The sequence below is a fragment of the Astyanax mexicanus genome, chromosome 3 (assembly GCF_023375975.1).
Source record: "Astyanax mexicanus isolate ESR-SI-001 chromosome 3, AstMex3_surface, whole genome shotgun sequence".
In the NCBI taxonomy this organism is placed as follows: domain Eukaryota; kingdom Metazoa; phylum Chordata; class Actinopteri; order Characiformes; family Acestrorhamphidae; genus Astyanax; species Astyanax mexicanus.
This window is the reverse complement of record NC_064410.1, coordinates 54276832-54290534: the sequence shown is the minus strand read 5'-3', so window position 1 is coordinate 54290534 and position 13703 is coordinate 54276832. Positions and strand designations below refer to the sequence as shown.

The following is a 13703-nucleotide window of genomic DNA, read 5'->3' as shown; positions in this document are numbered from 1 at the left end:
TTTTTCCATTTTCTCCTAGTTTACACAACCGTTTACCCAACCCACTCATTAGGACTCCCCCTATTACTAGTGATACCCCAACATTAGCAGGCTAAAGACTAGCAAATGCCTCCTTTGATACATGTGAAATCAGCAACCGCTTCTTTTCGAACTGCTGCTGGTGCAGCATTGCATCACAACTCACTCGGAGGAAAGAGCAGCGACTCGCTTCTGATACATCAGCTCACAGACGACTTGTGCTGATCGACATCACCCTTTGGAGTGATAAAGGGATAAAGGGAGAGAGCATCATCTACCCACCCAGAGAGAGCAAGGCAAATTGTGCGCTTTCAGGGCTCCAGTAGCTGATGCCAAGCTACATGAACAGGATTCAAACGGATGATCTCTTGATCATAGCGGCAGCTTTCTCAGAGCCCAGAAAGGCCCTATATAAGTGTAACTTCATTCATTCATTCATTTATTTATTCATTCACATCTGCAACTCTAAATCAAACCGAATTTCATCTAATAGATGCATAACAAGAAATAAAATGGGCGCCGAGTGGTCCAGCAGTCTAAAGCGCTGCCACTATGAGCGGGAGGTCGCAGGTTCGAACCCCTGCTCATGCAGCTTTACCATCAAGCTGCCGGCATTCAGAGGGAGCAAAATTGGCCCTGCTCCCTCCGTGTGGGTAGATGGCACTCTCTCCCCACATCACTCCTATGGTGATGTCTGCAGCACAGGGCGTCTGTGAGCTGATGTACCGGAGCTCAAAAAGAAGCGGTGGCTAACTTCACATGTATCAGAGGAAGCATGTGCTAGTCTTCACCCTCCTGGTGTGTTGGGGCATCACTAGTGACAGGGGGAGTCCTAATGAGTGGGTTGGGTAATTGGCCGTGTAAATTGGGGAGAAAATGGGAAAAAAATTAGAAATAAAATTATAAAAAAAAATAATAATAAAAAGTGAAAATACGAAGTGATTAAGCTGTAAAATATGATTTCTGTGCAGTCCGAATTCAGACATGATAAATAGTCAAACTTTTGGGAAGTTCTGAGCACTAAAAGGCTCAGTATTCTGCTAATGACCCAGAAGACTATGGATGAGGCACCAAACACACTAAGCTGGTAACTCCTGAGATCTCAGGAGAGAAGCACAGAGACTCCAGCAGCTTTATCACACCTCTCAGCCAAACTTCCCTCTCAAGGTCGTGGAGGCTGTAAAGCCTCGCGGACGCCCGCGGCTCTACAGTTTACGTGTGACGGGGTGGAGGGGACGGCAGGGTAGACTGTGTACGGTTACAGCGAGGGACTGGGATGGAAGATGACTCTGGGTGATGAATTGGGTGTCCTGTCCTCCTTCACTTCCACTGGGACGATCCGTCTCCTCCTGAGCCGTACGAGCTGCTGGAAGCATGGCGCTTCGGAACTAGAGCAGAGTGAAAAATGATCAGCGGCAGGACGAGCAGGCAGCGCGCAGCCTCCCGCGGCTAGGCCAGAATTAGCGCCTTCATTGTGACCGAACCCAGTTACCAGCGATCCTGCTCCCAGTGGACTCGCTGTAATTAGACCAACTCTGCGTCGAGCGCCTGTACGATATGTATCATATAGAACGTTCCAGAGGAACTCGTCCCAAGTTTCTCAAAGTCGGTTCCTGTGATTTGGTCACTGGTTGATTGGGGTACGAGGACAGGCTGCTGTTTTAGACGTGTGTTTAGTTAATCCTGAAAGAATTAGGACAATTTTTTTTCTGCATAGAGGATCTCATGGCATTCACTGATCAGCCATAACACTAACACCACCTGCCTAATATCCCTTGTGTCTCCACATCTAATCTGACTATTCGAGACATGGACTCAACAAGACCTCTGAAGGTGTCGAGTAGTATCTGGCACCAAGACCAATGTTAGCAGCAGATTTTTTAAAGCATGTGAAAGGTTTAAACACAACTCTTCTTTCTTTTCATGATTTTTTACATTGTACATTTAATATTGAAGACACTAAAGCTTTACAGGAACACATGCTGAATTATTTTGTTTAAATAATATGATTTAAACATTTATCTTTAAGGACAGATCTGCAGACTCTTGGTATTTTATCTCAGTGTCTTCATGAGGGAGAGTCACCTGGAACAGTTTTCTCAGCATCTTAAAAATAGTTCCTGGAGGTGCTGAACAATAGCTGCTGCTTTTTCTTCGTGCTGTGAAGATCTAGCTCATCCCAAATCACCCTAAATCAGGTTTATATGAGGGGATTAATGTGGAGTCCAAACACTTTCTTTTTACTGTTTACTACATAATTCAATATATGTCCTTTAATTATTTTAATGTCTTTGTCTTTTAATGTAGAAAATAAATTAAATAAAGAAAAAAAGAAAAACATTGAATGAAAAGGTGTGTTCAAACTTTTGACTGGTATTGTATAGCATGAAAAAATAATTGTATCTTAACAATAGTGGGACAATTGATGCCAGATGCCCTAAATAATCACAAACTCAATCAGTTTTTTTTTTGCTAAACAGTAAATTATTTATAATAGATAATATGATCAGGCCAAAGGAGAGTTCTCTGTTAGCTGTAGGCCAACATTATTTATAGTATTAAACCAGATAATGTAGAATGCACCTGCTACTGTGGGAGGAATCCTTCAGTAAAAATCTTGACCTGAAAAAAAAAACATTTGTGTGCACAATAGATTTATTAGCTTATTATCTGCTGAAAAGATGTCACCGGTGAGTACACTGCAAACGATTCCATATGCTTATATTAAGCAAAATAATCTGCCAATTTTAGTAATATTTCTTAAAATAAGTCATCACAAATTCTAAAAATGAGAGAAATAAGGCTTAAATCAAACAAAAAACTACAATGGATGAAATTTGGAGACAATAATCTAAATAACTTAAATGGTGACTTTTTGTGCTTATTTTAAGTTTAAAATAAGATTGGAATTAAGAGTATTAACATTATATCTAACATGAGCAAAATAATCTTACACTTACTATACTTAATAGTGTATACTTATTAAGTATTCTATAGTAAGTATACTTATGTACTATACTAGATTTATTGCATAGAAATGAGATTATTTCTCTTGCCAATAATTTTTTTTTGTATTGTAATAATTAGTGTGTTTCGATTATATCCTCAGAATCTGAAGATGGTGTTCATAAAATGAATCAATAAAAATAAAGAATCTCCACACACTGTGAGCACTGTAGGAAGAAGCCTTCATTTTGTGGAGAACCAATTTAAAAGTTTGCTGAAAGATTTTATAGTAGATTTCCTCTCAGAAGTTTTATTTCTCAAAACTCTTTTTCCAAACTTTTATTCGCTAGCGGTTCCTAAGCAGAAAAATCTTCTTTAAAACCAATTATGAAGATTCTAATGGTCGTCTATGTTTTATTCAGATAATGAGGACAGTGGGTTCCATAATTATAAGAGCAGAACTTTGAACAATTATGTGGTTTAAAAAAAACCTCGGGAGGATATTGGTCAAACCCAATTTTTTTGTGTAATTATTCTGTGGAATCACTTAAAGAACATTTTGTGGCACGTGTTTTTTTTTTCTTGTGAAATATATATATATATATATATATATATATATATATATATATATATATATATATAAATTGATGAGTTTCTTTGATTTTACCAAATTGAAGACCTCTGGAATGCAATCAAGAGGAAGATGGATGATCACAAGCCATCAAACCAAGCAGAACTGCATGAATTTTTGCACCAGGAGTGGCATCAAGTTATCTAAAAGCAGTGTGTAAGACTGGTGGAGGTCAACATGCCAAGATGCATAAAAACTGTGATTAAAAACCAGGGTAATTGCACCAAATATTGATTTCTGAACTCTTAAAACTTTATGAATATGAACTTGTTTTTTTTGCATTATTTGAGGTCTGAAAGCTCTGCATCTTTTTTCAGCCATTTTCAGCCATTTCTCATTTTCTGCAAATAAATGCTCTGACGATATTTTTATTTGGAATTTGGGAGAAATGTTGTCTGTAGTTTATAGAATAGAGTGTTCATTTCACTCAAACATTTACCTATAAATAGCAAAATCATAGAAACGGATTTAGAAATTAGTCTTGATCCGCATTATTATTATTATTATTATTATTATTATTATAAAATCAGAATTTAGACATTATGCAATGGTAATATTGTTGAGTACTGTCCTCCAAGTGCTCTAAAATGTATCTCAGTAATGCTTTCATGGCACTTTGACTATTAAAAGAATAACCAGTCGGGACAGGTGCCAATCTCCAGCCCTGCAGACTTCAGAGGAATAAATTATCGCGGAATAGATTAGATAAATTACAGGCAGATCTGCCTTAAACCTCTAAGGCACAATGATTGATTCTGCAGCCTCTGCCAAAGCATCCCACTGATATTCACTTCACCAGAGCTATTTGTAAGCTTTATGTCTTAATGCCTTCCAGTTAGAGATTTTGCATCACCCTGTGATGTGGATGGGCCAGGCTCTGGTGGGCAGTGGAAAGTACCATTCAGAGGCCAGGATGAGGTCCAGAGGGCTTGGTCATGTTGACGTGCAGAGCTATGGTGGCTCCAAGCTGATGTACCGTGAGTAAAACCATGTACCGGCTGTGTGGTTAGTGCTGTCAGCAACAGCGCTGCACTTTATTACATCCGTCAGTGAGGAAAGCAGGCGGCGCATTGGGGCTGTCAAATATACTCACCTATATACATACACTATATATACACTACACAAACACAGCAGGCCATCTGCTGCCACAGGCCCCTTCAAACTGCATTCACTCTCACACACTTCCACTCCAGTTAAAGAGGAGGCATCCACACTGACGCTGGAACATTTATTTATTTATTTTTGTTTTTTTATCACATTTTCTCCCCAATTTACAAGGCCAATTACCCAACCAATTCATATTAGGACTCCCCCTATCTCTAGTAACAGGAGTTGGTAAAGACTAGCACATGCCTCCTCCGATACATGTAAATTCATGCGCTCGGAGGAAAGCACAGCCATTCGGTTCCGATACATCAGCTCACAGACGCGTCGTGCTAATCTACATCACCCTTTGGAATAATGAAGGGAAAGAGCGCCATCTACCCACCCAGAGAAAGCAAGACCAATTGTGCATTCTCAGGTCTCCGACAGCTGATGGCAAGTTACATCAACAGGATTCGATGCTGGAACTGGAATTTATAAATCAATCTGAAGTTTTGATATTTTTGCATGAATTTGACCTAAATCTTCATCAGATTTGCACACATGTAGAAAAAAAGAACCAAATTAAACAAATAAGACAAAACTGTTAGACTTGGCCACTTATTTATTGAGGAAGATTATCTAATATTACAAATTATTTATATGTAAGTGGTGTCAACATTTGTTTTTCAACAACATTTCTGGTTGATTAGTCTTGCACATCTTCTTTTATCCACATATTTTGCCAGTTTATTTGTACAAAACTTCAAAACAGCTTCAGATCTGTTCTGTTGGTGGATTTTTTCCTGTGAACTGCTGTTTTAATTCCTTTTCCATTACTTTTTTATTGGATTAAGGTCAAGACTTTATTTTTCTTTACCCATTCTTTGGTAGAACAACTTGTGTGTTTAGGGTCACTGTTTTGCTGTGTGACCCACCTTTTTTTGATATTTAGCTCACAGACACATGTGCTGATATTTTTTTTTTCTTTAGAATTTGCTGGTATAATTTAGAATTCATTGTTCCATCAATAATGGCAAGCCATCCTGGAGATGTGTAGCAAAATGAGCCCAAACCATGATACTACCACCATGTTTCACAGTTTAAGGTTTTTATACTGGAATTCAGTGTAGTCTTTACTTCTAACATAAGGCTTCTTATTTAACCCGTTCTGCGTCCATTACAAAGGATAGCAAGTATTTTTTTATTTATTTGAAAACATTTTGTTGCTCATAACACTGTTTGAGAGCTGATGTTCATCAGAATAGACCATGAACATCAGAATCAGCCAATGAACAAGTTTATAAAGCCATGAAACAGTAGCTTGGCCCCGCCCACTACAAAAGCACTGTAAAATCAGTAATACTTGAGCCACTGAGGAAAGTAACAGCTATTTTTACTAATTTAATATGATTTGGAACACTTTTCAATCATGTTTTTTTTTTACTGTTTAGGGATGGTTTATGAAATAAAAAGGTCAATATAAATATAATATAAAATATTACATACAGACTTCCAATGCAGTGGAAATAAAAAAAAACGATTAAATATTTGAGTTAATTGAATTTATTTGCTATAAAGATTATACAGTAGAATATAAGAGTTTCATTTTCAGTGCATTTCTGTACATTTTGTCTAAGGGTTAAACCAAATACGTATATCCATTTTTGTTTTCTCAAACTCTTCTTCTGAGATTGTCTGAAATCTCTTTTCTTCATGCCGTAAATCACTTCAACATGTAAAGATCCCTGTTCTCGGAATAAAATAGGATTTTGCTCACTCACAGTAAGTTTGTGGATGTAATGTGAAATAATGTGGAAAATCTCAAGGGGTATGAATATTTTTCTAAGGTAGTGTATGTAATATTGTATCATTTTCCTCAATAATAAATGAAGCAAGACTAAAATTTCTGATAAAATCTAAAATCTAAAAGTTTTTGGTCAAATCTGTGCAGAAACTTACATGAACAGTTCATGATAGATTTTTAAAAACTTTCAAGCATCACTGTAGACATAATCAGACATAACACAGATTGTTTTTCCAGTCATGCTGAACCAGAATAAGGAGTAAAAAAGATAAGAATACAGTATAAACTAGTATATAATGGACTTCATATCAGCACAAATTGTTTGGTACGCCGATTCCAGTGAGGTCTGGTTTAAATAATATGTTATAATATGTTTCCGAGCTTCAGAGGCCTTCTTCTCTGATGTCATCCAGACATACAGAGTATGATAATAATAAATACAGCAGGACCATCTTCATACTTCATATACACTCACGCTCACGCACACACACACTCTGCCTCAGCTGCATCCATTATTCATGTATCTTATTATGAGGCTGGGAACAGTTTGATGCAATGTGACGCTGCTGTTTACTGAGGTAATTGTAGATCGACCGAGTGAAAAGAACTGAAGCATGTGTAATAAACTCAGAAATGCATTTAATATAATATATAATCTAATGCTGTTTGTGCTCAACGAACTCTGAATCTGAAGGTCCAGCACAGTAGAAACATTGTGCAACAGTGTCATCTGCTGGACACAGCACATTATGTTCCCTCAGATCTAATAAGGGATTATCTACAAGCGCCTGTCCAATAATTACACCTTAAAAATGATGAGTTTCTTTGATTTTACCAAATTTAAAACCTCTGGAATATAATCAAGAGGAAGATGGATGATCACAACCATCACACCAAGCTGAACTGCTTGAATTTTTGCACCAGGAGTGACATAAAAGTTATCCAAAAGCAGTGTGTAAGACTGGTGGAGGACAACATGCCAAGATGCATGAAAACTGTGATTAAAACAGGGTTATTCCACCAAATATTTCTGATGATTTCTGAATTCTTAAAGCTTTATGAATATGAACTTGTTTTCTTCGCATTATTTGAGGTCTGAAAGCTCTGCATCTTTTTTGTTATTTTAGCCATTTCTAATTTTTTGGCAAAAATTGAATCTCTGCATCCCCTTTAAATCTTCACTATTTAATGGTATAAATAACAGGATACCTGCTTAGTCATATCTTTTTTTCTTTCTAAAATCAAGGGTATTACAAAAAAATAGTGTCTCTACTGTCCAGGGAATTATTTATACTCAATTCTTCTAGACTTAAAGCATTGCTGTGAGAATTTGATTGTATTCAACATTCAACACCAAGAACAATAGTGAGGTCGCAATTGTGGATGATCCCAACCCCAACTCATCCTAGAGCTCCATCATTCCAGAGAACACTGTTCCACTGGTCCACAGCCCAATGCTGGGGGCTTTATACCCCTTCAGCCCACACCTGGCAGAGAGTCCTATTCCATTGGCTGTACATCTCTATAGGGACCTATGGTCATTAACATTAACCAATGTGGGAAATGCTCTTGAAGTTATCTTTGTTGGTCGGTCCTGGGGAAGGTACTTGGTTCTTGGTATGGCTCAGTGGATAACACCACTGCCTGCTTGTGAGCTACTACCTCACGTGGAACACTGGGGTTCAATTTCCGGTCTGGGTGACAATACAGTGACACACCACTAACTATTCTTGGGCAAGAATCCTTACACTACATTGGTCCACCTCTGTAATAGTAACAACCCTCTGGGTTGCTCTGGATAAGAGCATCAGCTAAATGCCATAAATGTCTGTTTGCACGCTGTAATCTAGTTATATAGTGTATTTTTCACAACACCGAAAGGCTTAAATAATATAGAGAAACATGGAAAACAAAAGAAAATATACAAAAAAGTGTTTATTCATTAAGATCCACATTCAGTTTTGCTTTAGCAAAGGTTTCAACATTCATAATGCACGATTAAATAAAGACACAGTTTTCTCATCTCAGGGACTGGGAGCTTTGACCCGTATCAAGCATCACTAATGGGACAGGATTTCCGGTAAAAGTAAACGCAAACTGAGTTTTCCAGTAAAATCTGTCACTACAGCATATCAGCATAAAAGCTCATGGTTTCCTGCCATAAACCACCACAGGACTGGTAGTCAAAGGAAGTCAGAGAGGAACAGCCCAGTGTAACCAGCTTTATCACCGGACTGCACACAGCTCCCTTCTAAAGCTTATCAGAACACTTTCATAAAACATGAATAAGCAACACAATGAAGCACAGACTACATACAGCTCTTTACAGTGTCAGCGAGACCCTCTTCTCTCCCCCACTCAAAAAAGCACAGCCTTGCACCCGGCACAAAATATGGCTGCTGCTGCTGTGGAGCTTTGATTTGTCGGGACTGCTGAGTTGCTACATGAGAAACAGTGCCACCTGATGAGATTGATGTGAGGCATGAATTCAGTGTGTGGAGGCATTAATAACCCTGGGTGAAGTTTAAGCCAGTCTCTGAGTGCAGGCCTGAGCCTGGAGCAGTGAAGCGGTACGCTGCATAGGCCACCACAGAGCCCAGCATCAGTCCAGCCATGTAGGACACAGTCATAGTGTTTCCTGTAGAAAAGAGCAGAGATTCAGATGAGAAAAATGAGAACAAATAAACAATGGATACACAAATATGCACCCACTGCAAAACATCATTTACTCGGAAGTGCTGCATGAAAGCTAGTGGGAATATGACAATGTCATTTTCTTATTTGTGTTATACAAATCGTCCCCTAGAGTCACTTTGGACAATATTAGTGTTTGTGATCCAGTAAATCGATACTTCATCAAAATATAGTCAATCAGCCAAGACATAATTAGTCCAACATTTGCTTCACTGATTTTTAAAAAAATGTTAATACATGTCTATTATACAGTGGCAGTCTTCTAAAGAAATAAAGTTTTGAGAATCAATAAGGGTGTACTCTCCCTACACAACCCATGCTGTGCATGGTTACCTCCCAAAGCACGGCTCATTTGACTAGTGTTATAGCTCCGAACTGGTTTTATTACTTGTACTCGAGTACGGTACACATGCAGTGTGAGCGCTACCGAGCACAGAACAAGATGATGTCAATGATGCAACATTCCTGTAAACAAACATGGCAGTGTTGTGCCAAAGTCAGCACCCCCACCAGTAAAAGCACCCCCTCTGTCACTATGTATGTAACCGTGGTTGAAATAACTGTGACTTTTGGCACATATTTCTAAGTAAGTTAAAGTAGAGTAGTCCACTTTTATCTCGGAGAGGGTGCCTACTTGCTCCCGAGAGAGGGTGCTTTTCATGGCAGGGGTGCTAAATTAAGCACAACACCTACGTGCTAAGGCGTGTATTGTTTAAATGTAGTGTGGAGGGGGCAGAATCGTGTAAGCTTAGTGTAAGTACACCTAAAACAAACATGGAAAAGGCATGATACTTGATCCCACTGCATGGTCAACTCTCCATTGGTAAGTAATTTGCACAGCTTGAAAGTACTTTTGACTTTTGAACTACAAAAATCAATTTTTATGAAATTCTGTACTCACCTGTCTCTAAATATTCCTAAATAAATGCTCCATCCAAAAATAATATTTAAAATTCATCACTCCACTTAAAATATTTTGAATAGATTTTGCGCAGTATGCACAGTAAAACAGTGTACCAGTACTCCAGAGTTTAATAAATTGCTCAGCAGGTCTTTTACTCACTTACCTATTCATAGAAACAGAGATTTTGACCAGGGGTGCCCAAACATTTGCATGCCACTGTATTTAACAAGCAATCTAAGTAAATTAGCTTGAGTTTTGGCCAGGTGTAAGTTTCCTATTAATCTGATGAATTTACAATAAATCTTAGCAAATAACAAACCAATTAACAAAGGATGTGGGAAAGAATGAGTCAATCCTGTGAGAGCTTTCCACAAAGCCTAATAAACTGACACTTAACAAATGAGTTTAATGAATGTCTTTGTTGACTACCCTGAAACAGCAGAAATCAGACAGAGAGAGGAATGTTCTCGGCTCCTACAGTGGCATAAATCAGGTAAAGTCTATACTAATACCACAAATTATTAAGAAAACTCTAATGTATTATTTTTGATCACCTTCTTAAAATAAAACAAATGAATAATAATTATAATAATGTGTCATGTGCAAAAGTAATGATCACACATGCATATTTTTTTCTGAACCGATCTGAAAACCTATTTATTTTTCCATTAGTTTTGCACACGGTTATGCTTTAGTGTTAAAGTGTGTTACTATAGACTTAAAGAAACTTAATTACACTCTGAAAATCAAACACTTGTCAATTTACTTGTAAATTGTCATTTATTAATATGTGTGTTTGACTAACATTTTATAAGATTTTGTGTATATTATACTTTATATTTTTTGATCATATGAATTTGTTTATTAAGATTTTGTTTTTCTGTGGATCCATCCCCTGAGAAATAGCGTCCCCTGGCTTTCAGATGATGAACTGCAGGCAAAACCCACCAAAAGAAGCTCTTGAGCTAATCATGTTGAGTTAATCATTAATTAGCAAGCTAGTTCAGTTTAGCATCCCACACTGGCTCCTTTTACATGGCTAATGTAGCTCACAATTAACTGAAGCACGTAGCATCTGTTTAAAGTTAACAATTCATCACACAGTGTAAAAAATCACATTACCAACTTTGTTTGAGACAAAAATACTAAACACACTTTATAGTCAACCAATGTGATGTTCGCCATGTTTTAACTCACCCACTTCACCCAAAATGCTAATATAGCTAACTATGCATGAGAGCTAGTGGGCACCTGCTGATTATATGTCCTTATTTGAATAATGCTAACTGGCCCCTACAATCATTACCAGCAGCATTAGCATATCTGAACCTTTTACAGTCAGCAGATTTACCTGCTAGCTCCCTCTGCTCTGGCGGCAACTTTCCAGCCGCCTGGATCATGGGCACACTGCCGAAGTAGCCGTTGGTGACGCCCATGAGGAGGGAGAAGATGCAGGGCCACGCCGGGTGACTGAGGGTGGGTTTTGGCACCGGGAACACGCACATGATAAAAAGTGGAATGAAGACCACCCTCACACAGGAGAAAAAGAGCAGACGCATGCCGTTCCACTCGTACGGCAAAGCAGCCAAGATCTGCAGATGAATACAGGTGTGAAAAGAAAGTCAAAAGAAAATCAAGCCAAGATGTGCAAAGCTGTCATCTAAACAAGAGGAGCTACTTAAAATATTAAAAAAATATTCTGGGTTCATAGTTTGAATGACTTTAATTTGTCTATAATTTATCTATAATTTATCTATACTGCATTAAAACAACCCTGAAATTAAGATGTCCAAACATTTGACTAATGAATAACGTGATTAACAAATATATTAATACTGACTGATGAAAAAAATAAAGAGAAGCATTCTGAAAGATCTTAATTAATAGTATAAAGAGGTTTAACAGTATATATTTTGCAGAATCACTATTTAGCAAATGACAGACTATTGTTGCCCTTTTATTTAGGTGTTTTTAAAATAAATACATACAGATGAGTGTGGAACAATGGTTTGAGAGCATCAGTTGTAAAGTTGTGAAGAGATAGAGTTGGTATACAGTGAATAGCCCATATTATTTAAAGAAATAAGTAAAGAAAAACAATACTTTAAGAAATTAAGGTTCTAATCCATATTATGGCAAGAACTACTCAACTAAGCAAAGAAAATAAGTACTTTAAGGAATAAGGTCAGTCAATCTAAAAAATGTCAAGAACTTTGAAAGTATCCTCAAGTGCAGTTGCAAAGACCATCAAAAACTTAATGATGAAACTGGCTCTCATTAGGACCAACCTGAAAAAGGAAGATCAAGAATTACTGTACCCCTCAGAAACTCACTTTGCCCACAAAGTCTGACATATTAAAGATGGCCATGATGAGGATGGGTAGCCACTCTCCCAGTGTGGCGTTGCGTATCTCCGACTCCAGGCCTGGAAACAGGCACAGCGTGATGAAGTAGGTGACAGCGATGGACAGCATGTAGGTCCAAATCACGCGGGACACCACATAACGATGCAGGATCATATCTGAAAGAAAAACAGTCACTAGTTAGACTTATTTTTTATATTTTCTTCTTATTGTTTCTTTTTTCTTACAATGTAAATGAATAGTAAAGTCAACCAGACTATGAAGGAACACATTAGGAATCATGTAGTAATTTAAAAAAGTGTTAAACAAACCAAAACATACTCTGTGAAGCATAAAGGTGCTCTTATCTGGGGAGCTGTTAACTTGTGCTTTTTGAGGCAGGTTAATCTGATGAACTCTACGATAACTCTTGCTCTACCTTCCCTGTGGCGATCCTGATGAGAGCCAGTTTCATCATAATGTTTTTGATGGGCTTTGTGACTGCACTTGAGGATACTTTCAAAGTTCTTTAAATTTTTCGGATTTACTGACCCTTATTTCTTAAAGTATTTTTTTCTTTACTTAGTTGAGTAGTTAGTTCTTGCCATAATATGGATTTAAGAATATTACTTAAATAGGGCTATTCACTATAATACCAACTCTACAACTGATGCTCTCAAACACATTACGAGGCAAGAAATTCAAGTAATTAACTCTTGATGAGTTCATCACAGCTGTTAACGGAAATCCATTCCAGGTGACTCTAACTCATAAATTTGAAGAAAATCCAGCCAAGGTGTGCAAATATGTCATCTAAACAAGAGGTGCTCCTTAAAGTATAAAAAATATTCTGGGTCCATAGTTTGGATGACTGTAGTAATTATCTAAACTGCATTTAAAAAAAAAAGAAAAAACACTGAATTTAGGATGTCCAAACATTTGACTAATGAATAACATTATAAACAAATATATTAATACTGACTGATAAAAAAAAATAAGAAAAGCATCCTGAAAGATCTGAATTATTAGTATAAAGAGGTTTAACAGTATATATTTTGCGGAATCACTATTTGGCAAATGACAGACCATTGTTGCCCTTTTATTTAGGTGTTTTTAAAGTATTTACAACCTAATTAATTACCATTAATAAACTATTTATAAACCCTGTACAAAGTATCCTTATTTTAACATGATACCCAGTAACCTAAGTGATATTTAAGTGTGAGATACTGGGGTTTGTACTATCATACAGCCTCTTGTACCAAAAGAAAATATGAT

The 13703-nt window shown here is 37.3% G+C and overlaps 1 protein-coding gene across 2 annotated transcripts in view; it reads right to left on the bottom strand.

The window, feature by feature from the left end:
* Positions 1 to 8405: 8405 nt before the first annotated feature.
* Positions 8406 to 13703, bottom strand: part of slc29a4a (solute carrier family 29 member 4a) — a 28061-nt gene continuing 22763 nt past the window's right edge. For both annotated transcript variants that reach the window (XM_007247825.4, XM_007247826.4), the window contains exons 9-11: positions 12417 to 12604; positions 11435 to 11675; positions 8406 to 9123 (exon numbers count right to left, since the gene is read on the bottom strand). In XM_007247825.4, the coding sequence (XP_007247887.2) occupies positions 8990 to 9123; positions 11435 to 11675; positions 12417 to 12604 (563 nt within the window). In that variant the 3' untranslated portion in view covers positions 8406 to 8989. The remainder of the gene's footprint in view (positions 9124 to 11434; positions 11676 to 12416; positions 12605 to 13703) is intronic.